Source organism: Oncorhynchus mykiss, chromosome 6, assembly GCF_057628025.1.
Source record: "Oncorhynchus mykiss isolate SJ-2025 chromosome 6, ASM5762802v1, whole genome shotgun sequence".
Classification (NCBI taxonomy): domain Eukaryota; kingdom Metazoa; phylum Chordata; class Actinopteri; order Salmoniformes; family Salmonidae; genus Oncorhynchus; species Oncorhynchus mykiss.
This window is the reverse complement of record NC_143027.1, coordinates 49,938,559-49,958,805: the sequence shown is the minus strand read 5'-3', so window position 1 is coordinate 49,958,805 and position 20,247 is coordinate 49,938,559. Positions and strand designations below refer to the sequence as shown.

At 42.6% G+C, this 20,247-nt stretch overlaps 1 protein-coding gene across 3 annotated transcripts; it reads right to left on the bottom strand.

Annotated features, from left to right (window-relative positions):
• Positions 1-965: 965 nt before the first annotated feature.
• On the bottom strand, positions 966-4,244 carry kazald3 (Kazal-type serine peptidase inhibitor domain 3). 3 transcript variants are annotated; one of them, XM_021606705.3, is made up of 4 exons: positions 4,137-4,244; positions 2,637-2,797; positions 2,240-2,387; positions 966-2,107 (listed from the first exon to the last, which is right to left on the bottom strand). In XM_021606705.3, exons 2-4 carry the CDS (start codon positions 2,742-2,744, stop codon positions 2,019-2,021), a joined length of 345 nt encoding a protein of 114 aa, XP_021462380.1. In that variant the 5' UTR covers positions 2,745-2,797; positions 4,137-4,244; the 3' UTR covers positions 966-2,018. The 3 variants fall into 3 exon arrangements, with proteins under 3 accessions (XP_021462380.1, XP_021462378.3, XP_021462379.3); XM_021606703.3 differs by having other exon boundaries at positions 3,345-4,240; XM_021606704.3 differs by having other exon boundaries at positions 966-2,104; positions 3,345-4,240.
• Positions 4,245-20,247: the final 16,003 nt, after the last annotated feature.

Here is a 20,247-nt window from a genome sequence, read left to right as displayed (position 1 = left end):
CCTTGCTTAGTGGTGTTGCAGACTCTGGGGCCTTTCAGAACAGATGTATATATACTGAGATCATGTGACAGATCATGTGACATTTAGATTGCACACAGGTGGACTTTATTTAATTAATTATGTGACTTCTGAAGGTAATTGGTTGCACCAGATTTTATTTAGTGGCTTCAAAGCAAAGGGGGTAAATACAGATGCACGCATCACTTTCAGTTTATTTTTTTTGAATTTTCTGAAACAAGTAATTTTTTTCATTTCACTTCACCGATTTGGACTATTTTGTGTATGTCCATTACATAAAATCCAAATAAAAATCCATTCAAATTACAGGTTGTAATGCAACAAAATAGGAAAAACGCCAAGGGGGATGAATACTTTTGCAAGGCACTGTATTTTTTCTTGCTTTGTCTCCTAATTCCTGCTACCTTTCAAGGAATGTCAATTTCCCTACTTTCTTTGCATCACTAAAACATAGCTCTGAAATAAAACAGGCCCTGAATGTTTATTATGTTTTCCACCCTGGTGCTGTCTGTGACTGTCAATCAAGGCAAGTAGCTATGTTTCAAGCAGACCTGAACTGCTTCCCTCAAACTTTTTGGCTTTCCTCCTTTGCCAGTAATGTATTTTCAGTGGACAGGATATTAGACGAGCTCGAGGGAACTGAAAGCCCCATGCCCATCTGAGCCTCAAACAATCCTCTTGATATCTAAAAGTTTTCCATACAGTTAAAAATAAATGGATTCCAAGACTTGGGGAGTTACTCCTTGACTGGGGTTTTCCTCCAATGATGGGCTCTGCTTGAAATAACACAGCAAAAGAAAATGGAAGCAAACAAACAGGGATATTGTCTGGTTATTTCAAGAGTAGGGGTCCAGACCATGGCTTTGATTTACACCAGTATGACTGTAATTACTTTAACAGTCAGTGTTGCTGAAGGGACTTTGGCACGCAAATACACGCAGAGACTGTTTGTGATTACTGTTTTTCATTTATTGCATATTTCTTTCTTCTGGGAATGCAATATGTAACAGTAACAGTAACAGTATGTAGTAAGCCATCACCGCTTCAAAATGTACGCATTTTACATTTAATTTGTCCATACAGATTTTTTTTTATCCAGATGAAAGCATAAATAATTTGGAAAAACATATATCCCATTTGAGATGATTTGATATATTGTAATATTCAGAAGTAGCATAATATAACAAATCTTTGTAATATAATTTGTTATATAATATATTCATAATATTCTTAGTCTGATGTTGCTTCCTTTGCGTAGATGTAGTAGGAATGACTATATTTAGATCAAGTCCAAGGTAGTCCATAATCTCTTATAAAAGGAAATAGAACCTTGTTGACACAAGAACAAAGGAGATGGTGTTTCTCTTCATGTCTGAGCTGCACAAAAACATTAAAACCATCTGTGGGCTTCTCTCCACCATGACCAGAGCTGGGCTTGGCTTACTGACACATCTTCCCAAGCATTACAGCGATAGATAGAAACCTATAAACCAGCTAAATGTACATTCCAGTTCTGAGACACAACAATGCACCTAGACATTCCACATAGAGTACATCCAGTTGCACATATTGGTTGCACACATGCCAGGTTCATCCTGAGGGGATGGCTAAACCTTTTACCAGACAGTAACAGGACAACTTTCCTGCACTTTGGAATGTAGACTTATAGTCACAAGGAAAATGGGTTTGAACAGCTTTTGAACAAAGAGACATTCATTCCTTATGCTTTCAGTACTATATAGTGTACAATATAGACTTCAGGAATGATCAGACGCTTCCCTAATCAACTTCCACACATATTCACCTATGCTTTTGTTATATATCACGTTCACATCTCCACTTTCACCATCTTGACTACAGATGTAGAGATGAAAACATGGGGTTAAGCTGAACAGTTGTACAAAATATGCATGTGCAACACTACAACAATTGTGAAGACTTTCAGGATGCCATCAGCACCTCCGTTAGTGAGGGCTGATTCTTTACAACGGAGGACATCACTAGTAGTAATCCTCATCATACTCTCTCTCCGAGTGGCCATACTCCAACATTTCCGTCACGTTCTCCGTCAAGTAGACGGACATCTCTTCTGAAAAAGTATTAGATGGGGTTATTAGCCTACGTAGTATCGTAACCAGAGGAGTCAATCTCGCGTCTGTCATTTTGAGAGATTTGTGTGACAGCTGAAGAAAAATGAAAAAAGCTCTAGAACTGTCATTACCTGGACCTAGAACTCCTAACACAGCCATTGCAGAGATGCTGCCGAGCTCGTTCCGAGCGACACAGCGGTAGGTGCCAGCATCGGCCAGGCCAGCTTTCTCGATCTGCAGCCAGCTAGAGAGCTCATACTTCAGGGGACCACCCCGAGACTGTCCAGCACAGCGAAGACAAAGAACATGTTTAAGCATAGCCTACTGTTTAGGACTGAATGAATGAATGTACATAATTCTATGACGCAATATATAAAATTAAATACCAAGGACCTATGCCTAATCCACCCAATATTTCTGCATCATCCAAGAAGTAAGTATGTTGATGGAAACATTTAAAGAATATACTAATGAAACAGCAGAGGATGGTTTTCGAAGCATTGAATGAAGCCTCTAAACAAGGTTCACCTGGACAGATATGTGTGGGTCATCTCCTGGAAGAATAATGTCTCTGCCATCCTTCTTCCATTCAATCATTGCCATTGGAAAGGCAAAGACCTCACAGAGGAACACCATGCTACTACCCGTAACATTCACCAGGTTCTGGGGTGGGACCTTGATGATCGGCACTGAAAAACAGAAGAGGTAGAGTTGGGGTGTTTACGAGCCAATTCCTCTCTCACACAGCTCCTGAGCAGCAAGCTTGACTCCTGGAACTGGTTAAAACAATACATCTTTCTCAATGCCTGTGCGGGAAGTACAGGCCAGCCCCAAAATCCTCAAACCTGGGGGTGGAGTAAAGATTCCTCTCTCTGGATCAGTCTCAGTGAGTTCTCTTGCTACTCTGTCAAAAAAAATCTAAGACTGGTGACAGGAAATCACTTTGCCCTAATCCATATTACATACACTCTTTCTGATTGACTCATGGTCTGTGTCGGATTTTTTTCCCACGTGGCAAAGTGTTACATGGAACAATAAAGTGTGTATTGTATGCAAAATTATCACGTTAATGATTATTTCGTTAGCAGATTGATTGAATGGGTTTTGTTTCTGTTTTGGCCATGATGTTAGTTTCCCCAAGTCATCTTTTGTCTACTGTCTTCCAATTTAATCACGGTTTATGAGCAACAGCACTAGGCGCAAATCAAAGCCATAGCATCATAATAAGCGATTTACCTGTTTTGCATGGACCTTTGCGCTTTATCTTGAGTGCTGAATTTGAGAAGTACGCTTCTTTAAACTGACAATTGTTCATGTATGTTCTGTCATCGGAACCACAAAGCGCATCTTGCGATTGACAGACGCACTGCGGCTCCGCAACTTCTCCATCTCCAACATCCAAATCGTCAATTTTGCATTGAAGATCCGTCCCACAGAGACCGTAAAATACATTAATGTCGCCAATATCACACGTCTGCCCCTCTAGATTTCCACACTCTTGGCAGCAACCACAACTGTCCAAAATGAGCCCAGCCCTGCATTCTTGTGCCACAGGACACAATTCAGGTGAGCACTCACCACAAGCAGTTACATTTCTATCAAACTGATCCTCAAACCTATCATAATCTAATGGATCGATAACGTAATCTAATGGGTCTATACGTTTGTCAATGTCCTCATCAAACTTGTTCGGGAAGCTTTCACAAGTTCTCATGTTCAGCAAAAACATAATTCCGCAAAGTATTATTTCCCATTGCATTTTGACTGACTGCTGGTCTTCTATGATTTTTTATAGCACTTTTCGTTACAGCACTTTAGCAGAAAAATATAATCCACTATAGGTCTAAAAAATCATTACACAGTCCACTTCAAAGTGTATCCTTTCATTTCCGATATGAAACTTCCAAATACATTCCAATGGTTGGATTGGGGTTGTTCAACAACTGTTGGACAATATTTCTCCCGAAGATCGCTGAGAATGCACAGCCCAGTGCTTTACAACAAAAAACAGAATGTCATTCAACAAACCTGCATTGTAGCCTAGATTTAGGAAAAATATGATTAAGTTTTAAAGCATCCAGCAATTCCCAAGAACAGTGAGAGAAGGAACAGGAGGATATCGGTCTATACAGTAATAATGACCAATGATTTGATAGCAACGCCCACAGACCCAGGGAAAAGTAGTTTTATATTAGATACTCGGTTTTCTCTCGCCAATTGAGCCAAGCTATGAAAATCATGAATTCTGAATTAGGGGAGAGCAATTGAAAATCTCGAATAAAATACAAAAAGAATAATAAAAACAGGCCTGGAATTGTCTCCATAGCATTTCCATTGTCATGGTACACTTTGTTCATAGTACCTTCAGAAAGTATTCATACCCCTTGACTTCTTCCACATTTTGTTGTGTAACAGCCTGAATTCGAAATGTATTAAATTGTTTGTTTTTTCTCACCCTTTGCCTTGATGACAGCTTTGCACACTTTTGGCATTCTCTTTGGCCAGAATGCCAAGCATCACGTCTGGAAGAAACCAGGCACCGCTCATCACCTGGCCAATACCATCCCTACGGTGAAGCGTGGGGGTGGCGGTATCATACTGTTGGGACTGGGAGACTAGTCAGGATCAAGGGAAAGATGAACGGAGCAAAGTACAGAGAGATCCTTGATAAAAACCTGCTCCAAAGCTCTCAAGACCTCAGACTGGAGCAAAGGTTCCCCTTCCAACAGGATAATGACCATAAGCACACAGCCAAGAAAATGCAAGAGTGGCTTTGGGACAAGTCTCTGAATGTCTTTGAGTGGCCCAGCCAGAGCACAGACTTGAACCCGATCGAACATCTCTGGAGAGACCTGAAAATAGCTTTGCAGCAATGCTCCCCATCCAACCCGACAGAGTTTATTAAGGATTAAGAGGATCTGCAGATTGGAGAAACTCCCCAAATACAGTTGTGCCAAGCTTGTAGCATCATACCCAAGAAGACTCAAGGCTGTAATCACTGACAAAGTTGCTTCAATCAAGTACTGAGTAAAGGGTCTGAATACTTAGTTAAATAGTTATTTATTTTTAATAACTTTGCAAAACAAAAATATTTTTTTCTTTGTCATTATAGGGTATTGTGTGTAGATTGATGAGGGGAAAAAAACAATTTAATCCATTTTAGAACACGGCTGTAACATAACAAAATGTGAAAAAATATTTAATATTTTCTGAATGCACTGTATACTATATGTGAATACACTATATACATAAATGTATGTGGACAGCCCTTCAAATGAGTGGATTTGGCTATTTCAGCCACACCCGTTGCTGACAGGATTATAAAATCAAGCACGTAGCCATACAATCTCCCTAGCCAAGCATTGGCAGTAGAATGGCCTTACTGAAGTGCTCAGTGACTCAACGTGGCACAGTCATAGGATGCCACCTTTCCAACAAATCAGTTCTTCAAATATCTGCCCTGCTAGAGCTGCCCCGGTTAACTGTAAGTGCTGTTATTGTGAAGTTGAAATGCTTAGGAGTAACAACGGCTCAGCCGTGAAGTGGTAGACCACACAAGCTCACAGAACGGGCCGCCGTGTGCTGAAGCTCGCAACGAGTAAAAAATAGTCTGTCCTCGGTTTCAACACTCACTACCAAGTTCCAAACTGCCTTTGGATGCAACGTCAGTACAATAACTGTTTTTCGAAATGGGTTTCCATGACCGGGCAGCCGCATACAAGCCTAAGATCCCCATGTGCAATGCCAAGCATCAACTGGAGTAGAGTAAAGCTCACCGCCATTGGATTCTGGAGCAGTGGAAATGCGTTCTCTAGAGTGATGAATCACGCTTCACCATCTGACAGTCCAACGGACGAATCTGGGTTTGGCGGATGCCAGAAGAACGCTACCTGCCCGAATGCATAGCGCCAACTGTAAAGTTTGATGGAGCTGGAACAATGGTCCGGGGCTGTTTTTCATGGTTTAGCCTGGGCCCTTTTGTTACGGTGAAGGGAAATCTTAATGCTACAGCATACAATGACATTCTAGATGATTCTGTGCTTCCAACTTTGTGGAACATTTTGGGGGAAGGCCCTTTCCTGTTTCAGCATGACAATGCCCCCGTGCACAAAACGACGTCCATACAGAAATTGTTCGTCAAGATTGGTGAAAAAGAACATGACTGGCCTGCACAGAGCGCTGACCTCAACTCCATCAAACACGTTTGAGATTAATTGGAACGCCGACTGTGAGCCATGTCTAACCAACATCAGTGCCGGACCTCAGTAATGCACTTGTGGCTGAATGGAAGCAAGTCCCTGCAGCAATTTTCCAACATCTAGTGGAAAGCCTTCCCAGAATAGTGGAGACTGTTATAGCAGCAAAGGGGGGACCAACTCCATATTAATGCCCATGATTTTGTAATGAGATGTTCGAGGAGCAGTTATCCACATAGTTTTGGTCATGTAGTGTACATATATACATATATACACTGCTCAAAAAAATAAAGGGAACACTTAAACAACACAATGTAACTCCAAGTCAATCACACTTCTGTGAAATCAAACTGTCCACTTAGGAAGCAACACTGATTGACAATAAATTTCACATGCTGTTGTGCAAATGGAATAGACAACAGGTGGAAATTATAGGCAATTAGCAAGACACCCCCAATAAAGCAGTGGTTCTGCAGGTGGTGACCACAGACCACTTCTCAGTTCCTATGCTTCCTGGCTGATGTTTTGGTCACTTTTGAATGCTGGCGGTGCTTTCACTCTAGTGGTAGCATGAGACGGAGTCTACAACCCAAACAAGTGGCTCAGGTAGTGCAGCTCATCCAGCATGGCACATCAATGCGAGCTGTGGCAAGAAGGTTTGCTGTGTCTGTCAGCGTAGTGTCCAGAGCATGGAGGCGCTACCAGGAGACAGGCCAGTACATCAGGAGATGTGGAGGAGGCCGTAGGAGGGCAACAACTCAGCAGCAGGACCGTTACCTCCGCCTTTGTGCAAGGAGGAGCAGGAGGAGCACTGCCAGAGCCCTGCAAAATGACCTCCAGCAGGCCACAAATGTGCATGTGTCTGCTCAAACGGTCAGAAACAGACTCCATGAGGGTGGTATGAGGGCCCGACGTCCACAGGTGGGGGTTGTGCTTACAGCCCAACACCGTGCAGGACGTTTGGCATTTGCCAGAGAACACCAAGATTGGCAAATTCGCCACTGCTCTTCACAGATGAAAGCAGGTTCACACTGAGCACATGTGACAGACGTGACAGAGTCTGGAGACACCGTGGAGAACGTTCTGCTGCCTGCAACACCCTCCAGCATGACCGGTTTGGCTGTGGGTCAGTCATGGTGTGGGGTGGCATTTCTTTGGGGGGCCGCACAGCCCTCCATGTGCTCGCCAGAGGTAGCCTGACTGCAATTAGGTACCAAGATGAGATCCTCAGACCCCTTGTGAGACCATATGCTGGTGCAGTTGGCCCTGGGTTCCTCCTAATGCAAGACAATGCTAGACCTCATGTGGCTGGAGTGTGTCAGCAGTTCCTGCAAGAAGAAGGCATTGATGCTATGGACTGGCCCGCCCGTTCCCCAGACCTGAATCCAATTGAGCACATCTGGGACATCATGTCTCGCTCCATCCACCAACACCACGTTGCACCAAATCCAAATCAAATCAAATCAAATTTTATTTGTCACATACACATGGTTAGCAGATGTTAATGCGAGTGTAGCGAAATGCTTGTGCTTCTAGTTCCGACAATGCAGTAATAACCAACAAGTAATCTAACTAACATTCCAAAACTACTGTCTTATACACAGTGTAAGGGGATAAAGAATATGTACATAAGGATATATGAATGAGTGATGGTACAGAGCAGCATAGGCAGGATACAGTAGATGGTATCGAGTACAGTATATACATGAGGTGAGTATGTAAACAAAGTGGCATAGTTAAAGTGGCTAGTGATACATGTATTACATAAGGATGCAGTCGATGATATAGAGTACAGTATATACGTATGCATATGAGATGAATAATGTAGGGTAAGTAACATTATATAAGGTAGCATTGTTTAAAGTGGCTAGTGATATATTTACATCATTTCCCATCAATTCCCATTATTAAAGTGGCTGGTGTCAGTGTCAGTGTTAGTGTGTTGGCTGCAGCCACCGGTGATGCGTTGTGCAGACCTCACTACCCTCTGGAGAGCCTTACGGTTGTGGGCGGAGCAGTTGCCGTACCAGGCGGTGATACAGCCCGCCAGGATGCTCTCGATTGTGCATCTGTAGAAGTTTGTGAGTGCTTTTGGTGACAAACCTAATTTCTTCAGCCTCTTGAGGTTGAAGATGCGCTGCTGCGCTTTCTTCACGATGCTGTCTGTGTGAGTGGACCAATTCAGTTTGTCTGTGATGTGTATGCCGAGGAACTTAAAACTTGCTACCCTCTCCACTACTGTTCCATCGATGTGGATAGGGGGGTGTTGGGCAACAACCCACCACAGACTTTCCAGAAGTTGGCGGATGCTTTAGTCCAGGTCTGGGAGGAGATCTCGCAGGAGACCATCCGCCATCTCATCAGGAGCATGCCCAGGCGTTGTAGGGAGGTTATACAGGCACAGGGAGGCCATTCTGACTTGTTTTAAGGACATTACATCAAAGTTGGATCAGCCTGTAGTGTGGTGTTCCACTTTAATTTTGAGTGTGACTCCAAATCCAGACCTCCATGGGTTGATAAATTTGATTTCCATTGATAATTTGTGTGTGATTTTGTTGTCAGCACATTCAACTGTGTAAAGAAAAAAGTATTTAATAAGATTATTTCATTCATTCAGATCTAGGATGTGTTATTTTAGTGTTCCCTTAATTGTTTTTGAGCAGTGTATATACAGTATCAGTCAAAAGGTTGGACACACCTACTCATTCAAGGGTTTTTCTTTATTTTTTCTATTTTCTACATTGTAGAATAATAGTGAAGACATGAAAACTATGAAATAACAACGGAATCATGTAGTAAACAAAAACGTATTTATATATTTTTTTGATTTTATATTTGAGATTCTTCAAAGTAGCCACCCTTTACCTTAATGACAGCTTTGCTCACTCTTGGAATTCTCTCAAACAGCTTCATGAGGTAGTCACCTGGAACGCATTTCAATTAACACGTGTGCCTTGTTAAAAGTTAATTTGTTAAAGCCAATCAGTTGTGCTGTGACAAGGTGGCCCTATTTGGTAAAATATCAAGTCCATATTATGGCAAAAACAGCTCAAATAAGCAAAGAGAAATGACAGTCCATTTTTACTTTAAGGTCAGTCAATACGGAACATTTCAAGAACTTTGAAAGTTTCTTCAAGTGCAGTCGCAAAAACCATCAAACGCTATGGATGAAACTGGCTCTCATGAAGACCGCCACAGGAAAGGAAGACACAGTTACCTCTGCTGCAGAGGATAAGTTCATTAGAGTTACCAGCCTCAGAAATTGCAGCCCAAATAAATGCTTCACATCTCAACATCAACTGTTCAGAGGAGACTTCGTGAATCAGGCCTTCATGATCAAATTGCTGCTAAGAAACCACTACTGAAGGACACCAATACGAAGAAGAGACTTGTTTGGGCCAAGAAACACAAAAGCAATGAACATTAGACTGTTTTAATGAGACGCAGATGATCTCCACCTGTGTGGTTCCCACTGTGAAGCATGGAGGAGGTGTGGAGGTGCTTTGCTGGTGATTGTGATTTATTTAGAATTCAAGGCACATTTAACCAGCATGGCTACCACAGCATTCTGCAGCGATGATCTATCCCATCTGGTTTGCACTCAGTGGTAATATCATTTGTTTTTAAACAGGACAATGACCCAACACACCTCCAGGCTGTGTAAGGGATATTTTACCAAGAAGGAGAGTTACAGTATGGCAAATTAAACACTGGGGTGATAGATGTGCAGAAGATTAGTGTGCAAGTAGAGGTACTGGGCAAAGGAGCAAAAAAAATAAAATAAATAACAATATGGTGATGAGGTAGTTGGATGGGCTTGTTACAGATTGGCTATGTAAAGGTGCAGTGATCTGTGAGCTGCTCTGACAGCTGGCTCTTAAAGCTAGTGGGGAGATATGAGTCTCCAGCTTCAGTGATTTTTGCAGTTCGTTACAGTCATTGGCAGCAGAGAACTGGAAGGAAAGGCGGCCGAAGGAGGAATTGGCTTTGGGGGTGACCAGTGAAATATACCCTGCGGGTGGGTGCTGCTATGGTGACCAGTGGGCTGAGATAAGGCGGGGCATTACCTTGCAACGACTTATAGATGACCTGGAGCCAGTGGGTTTGGCGATGGATATGAAGCGAGGGCCAGCCAACGAGAGCATACAGGTCGCAGTGGTGGGTAGTACCACTACCAATATGGGGATTTGGTGACAAAACGGATGGCACTGTGATAGACTACACCCAATTTGCTGAGTAGAGTGTTGGAGGCTATTTTGTAAATGACATCGCCAAGGATCAGTAGGACAGTCAGTTTTACGAGGGTATGTTTGGTAGCATGATGGAAGGATGCTTTGTTGTGAAATAGGAAGCCGATTCTAGATTTAATTTTGGATTGGAGATGCTTAATGTGAGTTTGGAAGGAGAGTTTACAGTCTAGCCAGATATCTAGGTATTTGTAGTTGTCCACATATTCTTAGTCAGAACCGTCCAGAGTAGTGATGCTGGATGGGTGGGTAGGTGTGGGCAGCGATCGGCTGAAGCGCATGCATTTAGTTTTGCTTGCATTTAAGAGCAATTGGAGGCCACGGAAGGAGAGTTGTATGGCATTGAAGCTCGTCTGGAGGTTAGTTAACACAGCGTCCAAAGAAGGGCCAGAAGTATACAAAATGGTGTCGTCTGCGTAGAGGTGGATCAGAGAATCACCAGCTGCAAGAGCGACATCATTGATGTACACAGAAAGAAGAGTCGTCCCGAGAATTGAACCCTGTGGCACCCCCATAGAGACTGCTAGAGGTCCGGACAACAGGCCCTCCGATTTGACACACTGAATATCTGAGACGTAGTTGGTGAACCAGGCGAGGCAGTCATTTGAGAAACCAAGGCTGTTGAGTCTGCAGATAAGAATGTGGTGATTGACAGAGTCGAAAGCCTTGGCCAGGTCGATGAAAACAGCTGCACAGTATTGTCTCTTATCGATGGCAGTTATGATATCATTTAGGACCTTGAGCATGGCTGAGGTGCACCCATGACCAGCTCGGAAACCAGATTGCATAGCGGAGAAGGTAGGGTGGGATTCAAAATGGTCGGTGATCTGTTTGTTAACTTGGCTTTTGAAGACCTTAGAAAGGCAGGGTAGGATAGTTATTGGTCTGTAGCAGTTTGGGTCTAGAGTTTCACCCCCTTTAAAGAGGGGGATGACCTCGGCAGCTTTCCAATCTTTGGGGATCTCAAATGATACGAAAGAGAGGTTGAACAAGCTAGTAATAGAGGTTGCAACAATTTTGGCTGATAATTTTAGGAAGAGAGTGTCCAGATTGTCTAGCCCTGCTGATTTGTAGGGGTCCAGATTTTTCAGCTCTTTCAGAACATCAGCTATCTGGATTTGGGTGAAGGAGAAATGGGGGAGGCTTGGGCAAGTTGCAGTGAGGGGCGCAGGGCTATTGACCGGGGTAGGGGTAGCCAGGTGGAAAGCATGGCCAGCAAAATCCTTATCAAAATTCTCAATTATCGCAGATTTATCGGTGGTCACAGTGTTTCCTAGCCTCAGTGCAGTGGGCAGCTGGAAGGAGTTGCTCTTTTTCTCCATGGACTTTACAGTGTCCTAGAACTTTTTGGAGTTAGTGCTACAGGATGCAAATTTCTGTTTGAAAAAGCTGGCGTTTGCTTTCCTAACTGCCTGTGTATATTGGTTCCTAACTTCCCTGAAAAGTTGCATATCGCGGGGGCTATTCGATGCTAATGCAGTACGCCACAGGATGTTTTTGTGCTGGTCAAGGGCAGTCAGGTTAAGAGAATGCCAAGGGTGTCCAACGCTGTCATCAAGGCAAAGAGTGGCTTCTTTGAAGAATCTCAATTATAACACATATTTTGATTTACACTTTTTTGGTTACTACATGATTCCATATCTGTTATTTCATAGTTTTGATGTTTTTACTATTATTCTGCAATGTAGAAAACAGTCAATATTAAGAAAAACCCTTGAATGAGTAGGTGTCTCCAAACTTTTGACTTGTACTGTATATACACTAACGTTCAAAAAATGTGGGGTCACTTAGAAATGTCCATGTTTTAGATATATATATATATTTAAAGTAAATTAAAATAACATCAAATTGATCAGAAATACAGTGTAGACATTGTTAATGTTGTAAATTATTTTTGTTGCTAGAAACGGCTGATTTTTATGGAATATCTACATAGGCATATAGAAGCCCATTATCAGCAACCATCACTCCTGTGTTCCAACGGCACATTGTGTTAGCTAATCCAAGTTTATAATTTTAAAAGGCTAATTGATCATTAGCTAACACAACGTGCCATTGGAACACAGGAGTGATGGTTGCAGACAATGGGTCTCTGTACGCCTATGTAGATATTCCATTAAAAAATCTGCTGTTTCCAGTTGCAATAGTAATTTATAACATTAACAATGTCTACACTGTATTTCTAATCAAGTTGATGTTATTTTAATGGACAAAAAATAGCTTTTCCTTCAAAAACAAGAACATTTCTAATGACCCCAAACTTTTGAACGGTAGTGTATATTTACAGTACATGTGTGGATTGTTCTCCATCTACCCCTAATTCAGAATACAGCATTTTCCTAGTCATGGCATGCTTTGTTCAATAGCTATTGACGAGAATATATATCCACTGAATATCCAATATTAAATAAATTTTACCTCGCCCTTTCGATGTCTCTAGGTCCAGGGTCTCCAGCTGTGTCTCTCTCTCACGCTTTGTGTCTTCACCCAGCCTGGTTTCATAGATTAATTCAAGTTTATCTGGGACACCCAAATTAGTGTGATATGTTAAGTTGGTATGGTTACATAAGACAGCTGGTTACTTAAGACAAAAATGAAAGTAGGGTGGTTGGTCAGGGTGGATGGGTGAGCGTCTAACATGGGTGTCTAGCGACCCGATGGTTGCGAGTTTAAATCTCATCAGGAACAATTTTAGCATTTTTGCTAATTAGCAACTTTTCAACTACATACTACTTTGAGCTACTTTGCAACTACTTAGTATGTTAGCTAACCCTTTCCCTAAGATTAACCCTAACCATATCCTTAACCCTAACTCCTAAACTTAAGCTTAACCTTAACTCTAACCCCTACCCTACTTAACGTTAGCCAGCCAACTAATGTTAGTCACCTAGCTAGAATTCATAACATATCATATGTTCTGCAAATTCATATTGTACGTTTTTTAAATTTGTAACATAGAATATTAATTGTAATTCGTAACAGATCATACGAAACGGCTGATGGACACAAATTAATACATACCATACAAAATGTAACATTTCATGGAGTATCTCAGATTTACGAAATAACACGAAATTCTCTGTGACTAAGTTGCAGAACCCCATCCCCCGCACTGCCCTACTAGTCTGGACCGAAGGGCTAGATGGGATGACTGAGAACAGCCTTCAAATGCATCTGTCAAGCTGGCGAGCAACACATTGTGCTAAATGTTCTCTCTCCTTTAACGACACTTACACACCATAACCATCAATACTGAACAAAAATATAAACGCAACATGTAAATTGTTGGTCCCATGTTTCATGAGCTGAAATAAAAAATCCCAGAAAATGTTCATAAGCACAAAAAGCGTATTTCTCTCAAATTCTGTGCACAAATTTGTTTACATACCTGTGAGCATTTCTCCTTTGCCAAGATAATTCATCCACCTGACAGGTGTGGCATATCAAGAAGCTGGTTAAACAGCATGATTATTGCACAGGTGCAGCCTGTGTGGGGACAATAAAAGGCCACTCTAAAATGTGCCGTTTTGTCACAACACAGATGTCTCAAGTTAAGAGGGAGCGTGCAATTAGCGTGCCAGACAATTTTATATGAATTTCTCTACCATAAGCCGCCTCCAAAGTTGTTTTAGAGAATTTGGCAGTACGTCCAACCGGCCTCACAACTGCAGACCACATGTATGGCGTCCACATGTATGGCGTCTTGTGGGTGAGCGGTTTGCTGATGTCAACGTTGTGAACAGGGTGCGCCATGGAGGTGGTGGGGTTATGGCATGGGCAGGCATAACCTACGGACAACGAACACAATTGCATTTTATCGATAGCAATTTGAATGCACAAAAATACCATCACAAGATCCTGAAGCCCATTGTGAGGCCCGTTTCTTTTGAAGGTATCTGTGACCAACAGATGCATATCTGTATTCCCAATCATGTGAAATCCATAGATTAGGGACTAATGAATTTATTTAAATTGACTGATTTCCTCATATGAACTGTAACTCAGTAAAATCTTTGAATTTGTTGCTAAATTGTTGCTATTTCTATTTCATCCATACAGGCCAACTTGAAGGCAGAATATATTACAAATACAAATAGGGTACCGATGTCTTAAAATCATTCTTTGTAGGATGTCTCAAAGTTTTGATTGAAATATGAGATGCATTCCACATTGTGTTCAGGACCAACTGACACAAGGTGGCAGCACTGCCACTGATGAGGGAGAGGGACTTTGAGCTCAAGTAAATGAACTAGTAGACTACTACCCCAATGACCGTATTAATTAACAGGCTTTTCAACTTACTTTATAGCATCATTAGGACCTATTGATTGTAGGCTAGGCTACCTCTGTTTTGAGGTTCATCAAGTTATGAACAAGTTCGTTTTATTACACATTCAAACAATAGCCTATATAGGAAGCTAATCATTCCAATATTTCATGTGTTACAACATGTTATTAACATGATGTTAAACATTCTATGTCTATTTTTAAACTATAAGGCAATTGCTACCTTTCTCTACAAACCAATGTAGGCCTAGTGCACAATGCCATGACTTTGAGAGGGCACTGATAGACAATTTCAATACCATGTTATTAATTCTGTGTGGAAAGGAAACCTATTTTGTAGCCCATATGTGACACACACATACAGCATCAATTGTTCTTAATTAGCCTACTACATTGTAATTAGACTTGTGCCACTTTCAGCACTTGGTCTATTTTAGGCGTGGCTTTACAGTGCAGAATAAATGGAAACGTGAATTATGCTAATCTTAATCACAATAAGGCATTAAATGAATTTTAATTGTGTAAAAGTAATTCAATCCGACAGAAAATCCCTACAGACTTTTTAAAAAGCATGGTAAATGGTTTTCCTACAATTTCCTCCATTTGAAAAAAGAGCATGTATTGTCAATTTGGCTGTAGGTTATCATCATTATATGGAATAGGCCTAGCAAGGGTGCCAGTCTGTCAAAGGGAGTTTTCAAGAGAGCAGTGACAGACTTGGCACCCAGGCTGGAATAGGCTTAGTTGTATTGCCCATAAAAATAGAATTACAATGCCATGTCAGCCATACTGAGTTTCCCATGAAGGTGCAGTCAAATTGCTTTGGTCTGATGGGCTTTTCCCTTTTTACTAATTATATTTCTATGGTAGTGCCTTCAGTCCTCGATCTCCTGGTCCCTCCACATAGCTTATGTAGAGCTCTCCTCCTGGTCTTGGCAGATGCGTGTGATGACGATGCAGTGGTAATTCCAAAGGAGAAGCAGTATCATGGCTGTTAGGGCGAGGATCACTAAGTCTCCCATCAGTCTCTGTCTTAGTCATCTCCAACCTACAAAAACCCAAGCCTTTCCTATGAGATCTACAGAGTTGCACAAGGAAGAAACAACCTCACGGTTGATTGAGAAAATCGATTTTTGGGAAATGTTCACAGATGTTTGTATTACCAGATAGCCTAATCGTGAATGGAACTAAAGGAGCATCCACATGTGCTTATCTTAATTATTCTTGGTTCCTGTTCTTGAGCACCCACAGGTGAGCATGGTCCTTGGATATGCTTTTGTTCCGACCCTGTAGCCTAGTAAAATGCTAAATTAATCAAGGGCTACATCTACTTTAATTCAAATCAAATCAAAGTTTATTTGTCACGTGTGCTGAATACAACAGGTGTAGTAGACCTTACAGTGAAATGCTTACTTACAGGCTCTAACCAATAGTGCAAAAAAGGTATTAGGTGAACAATAGGTAAGTAGAGAAATTAAACAACAGTAAAAAGACAGGCTATATAGAGTAGCGAGGCTATAAAAAGAAGCGAGGCTACATACAGACACCGGTTAGTCAGGCTGATTGAGGTAGTATGTACATGTAGATATGGTTATAGTGGCTATGCATATATGATGAAAAGAGAGTAGTAGTGGCGTAAAAGAGGTGTTGGCGGGTGGTGGGTGGGACACAATGCAGATAGCCAAAAAAAAACAATGCAGATAGCCCGGTCAGCCACTGTGCGGGAGCACTGGTTGGTCGGCTCAATTGAGGTAGTATGTACATGAATGTATAGTTAAAGTGACTATGTATATATGACATACAGAGAGTAGCAGCAGCATAAAAGGAGGGGTTGGGGTGGGGGGGCACACAGTGCAAATTCTCCAGGTAGCCATTTGATTATTATGGCTTGGGGGTTAAAGAAAGAGAAGCCTTTTTGTCCTGGACTTGGCACTCCGGTACCGCTTGCCATGCGGTAGTAGAAAGAACAGTCTATGACTGGGGTGGCTGGGGTCTTTGACAAATTTTGGGCCTTCCTCTGACACCGCCTGGTGGAGAGGTCCTGGATGGCAGGCAGATGGCCCCAGTGATGTACTGGGCCGTGTGCACTACCCTCTGTAGTGCCTTGTGGTCAGAGGCCGAGCAGTTGCCGTACCAGGCAGTGATGCAACCAGTCAGGATGCTCTCGATGTTGCAGCTGTAGACCCATGCCAAATCTTTTTAGTTTCCTGAGGGGGAATAGGCTTTGTTGTGCCCTCTTCACGACTGTCTTGGTGTGTTTGGACCATTCTAGTTTGTTGTTGATGTGGTCACCAAGGAACTTGAAGCTCTCAACCTGCTCCACTACAGCTCCTTAGTCTTGGTTATGTTGAGGGATAGGTTGTTATTCTAGCACCACCCGGCCAGGTCTCTGACTTCCTCCCTATAGGCTATCTCGTCGTTGTCGGTGATCAGGACTACCACTATTGTGTTGTCTGCAAAAGTCGTGGGTGAACAGTGAGTACAGGAGGGGACTGAGCAAGCACCCCTGGGGAGCTCCAGTGTTGAGCATCAGCGTGGCAGATGTGTTGCTGCCTACCCTCACCACCTGGGGGTGGCCCATCAGGAAGTCCAGGATCCAGTTGCAGAGGGAGGTGTTTAGTCCCAGGATCCTTAGCTTAGTGATAAGCTTTGAGGGTACTATGGTGTTGAACGCTGAGCTGTAGTCAATGAATAGCATTCTCACGTAATTGTTCCTTTTGGCCAGGTGGGAAAGGGCAGTGTGGAGTGCAATAGAGAATGCATCATCTGTGGATCTGTTCGGGTGGTATGCAAATTGGAGTGGGTCTAGGGTTTCTGGGATAATGGTGTTGATGTGAGCCATTACCAACCTTTCAAAGCACTTCATGGCTACAGACGTGAGTGCTACGGGTCTGTAGTCATTTAGGCAGGTTGCCTTTGCGTTCTTGTGCACAGGGACTATGATAGTCTGCTTGAAACATGTTGGTATTACAGACTTAAACAGGGACATGTTGAAAATGTCAATGAAGACACCTGCCAGTTGGTTAGCACATGCCCGGAGCACACGTCCTGGTAATCCGTCTGGCCTGGCAGCCTTGTGTATGTTGACCTGTTTAAAGGTCTTAATCACATCGGCCTGGAACAGCTGATGCTCTCATGCATGCCTCAGTGTTGCTTGCCTTGAAGCGAGCATAGCAGTGATTTAGCTCGTTTGGTAGGCTCGTGTCAGTGGGCAGCTCGCGGCTGTGCTTCCCTTTGCAGTCTGTAATAGTTTGCAAAACCTGCCACATACGACGAGTGTCGGAGCCGGTGTAGTATGATTCAATCTTAGCCATGTATTGACGCTGTGCCTGTTTGATGGTTCGTCGCAGGCATAGCAGGATTTCTTTTAAGGTTTCGTGTTAGATTCCCGCACCTTGAAAGCGGCAGCTCTACCCTTATCTCAGTGGAAATGTTGCCTGTAATCCATGGCTTCTGGTTGGGGTATGTACGTACAGTCACTGTGGGGATGACATCCTCAATGCACTTATTGATAAAGCCAGTGACTGATGTGGTGTACTCCTCAATGACATCGGAAGAATCCCGGAACATGTTCCAGTCTGTGATAGCAAAACAGTCCTGTAGTTTAGCAATCTGCCTCATCTGACCACTTTTTTATAGACCGAGTCACTGGTGCTTCATGTTTTAATTTTTGCTTGTAAGCAGGAATCAGGAGGATAGAGTTCTGGTCAGATTTACCAAATGGAGGGCGAGGGAGAGCTTTGACCCCGGGACATGTTCCAGTTGGTGATAGCAAAACAGTCCTGTAGTTTAGCATCTGCTTCATCTGACCACTTTTTTATAGACCGAGTCACTGGTGCTTCCTGCTTTAATTTTTGCTTGTAAGCAGGAATCAGGAGGATAGACTTCTGGTCAGATTTACCAAATGGAGGGCGAGTGAGAGCTTTGTACGCGTCTGTGTGTGGAGTACAGGTGATCTAGAATTTTTTTTCCCTCTGGTTGCACATTTAACATGTTGATGGAAGTTTGGTAGAACTGATTTAAGTTTCCCTGCATTAAAGTCTCCGGCCACTAGGAGCACCACCTCTGGGTGAGTGGTTTCCTCATGCAGCTGACTGAATGTGGTCTTAGTGCCAGCATCTGTCTGTGGTGGTAAATACACAGCCAAAGTATAGCTGAGAACTCTCCAGGCAAGTATTGTGGCCTGCAATTTATCACAATATACTCTACTTCAGGCAAGCAAAATCTAGAGACTTCCTTACATTTCGTGCACCAGCTGTTGTTTACAAATATGCACAGATATGCACCGGAGTGTGCTGTTCTATCTTGCCGGTGCCGTGTGTATCCCGCTAGCTGAATATCCATGTCGTCATTCACGAGTTTTTGATGTCCCGTTGGTAGGATATTCGTGATCGTACATCGTCTAGTTTATTGTCCAATGATTGCACGTTGGCGAGTAGTATTGACGGTAACGGCAGCTTTCCCACTCACCTTCTCCGGGTCCTCATGAGGCATCCGGCTCTTTGTCCTCTGTACCTGCGTCACTTTCTCTTGCAAATAACGTGGATGTCGGCCCTTCCGGGTGTTTAGAGGATGTCTTGTGCGTCTTTTTTGTTGAAGAAAAAATCTTTGTCTAATCCGAGGTGAGTGATCGCTGTCCTGATATCCAGAATCTCTTTTTTTGCCGTAAGATACGGTTGCAGAAACATTATGTACAAAATAAGTTACAAATAACGCGAAAAATAACACATAATAGCACAATTGGTTGGGCGCCCGTAAAACTGCTGGCATTTCTTCCGGCGCCATTTTACTACATCTTACATCTACTTTAATTTGTTGAAAAAGGTCTGTTTGTGGGTCGCCAGGAACGTGATTGTATAATACTGTTCCTTGAATATAGCTGATCATCACATTCAAATTCAAAAATATTTTATTTTAAACTCATTGTTTTACAGCATGTGTTCGTAATGGCTGCTCAGTGAAACAACCTGTCCTGATTTGTCATAGACGCTTGCTAAAAAACTTTCATCAGCAAACCTTCCTTCATGACCTGGCATCTGTAAATTGGTATAGAATCAGCTTGATCCCCTCTGTCGAAGACACTAAGACCTTCTTTTTTTATATTTTCAGTGATATTGTTAACAAACGCCCCCAACGAGAAAATGAGAATTAAAAACAGGTTCAGCCCCTGGTTCGACCGTGATCTTGCAGAGTTACTCAACCTCAAGAATTGCATTTGGCGAAAGGCTCAACACACGCATGCTCAGGCTGACTGGCTCTCGTTCAGACAAATGAGAAATAAGTGCACTCAGGCTATACCGAAGGCCAAAGTTAGTTACTTTAAGGAGCAGTTCTCTCTCTCTCTCTCTGGATCTAACCCCAATAAGTTATGGAAAATGGTTAAAGAACTGGAAAATAAACCCTAGTTGA

What these genes read in the sequence shown, in the direction of transcription:
- kazald3 (XM_021606703.3), bottom strand. Translation starts at nt 3,867, where the DNA reads ATGCAATGGGAAATAATACTTTGCGGAATTATGTTTTTGCTGAACATG. An exon ending in CAAAGGTCCATGCAAAACAG is followed by an intron (nt 2,798 to 3,344) that starts GTAAATCGCTTA and finishes TCTGTTTTTCAG; the next exon opens with TGCCGATCATCAAGGTCCCA. An exon ending in ACCCACACATATCTGTCCAG is followed by an intron (nt 2,388 to 2,636) that starts GTGAACCTTGTT and finishes TGTGCTGGACAG; the next exon opens with TCTCGGGGTGGTCCCCTGAA.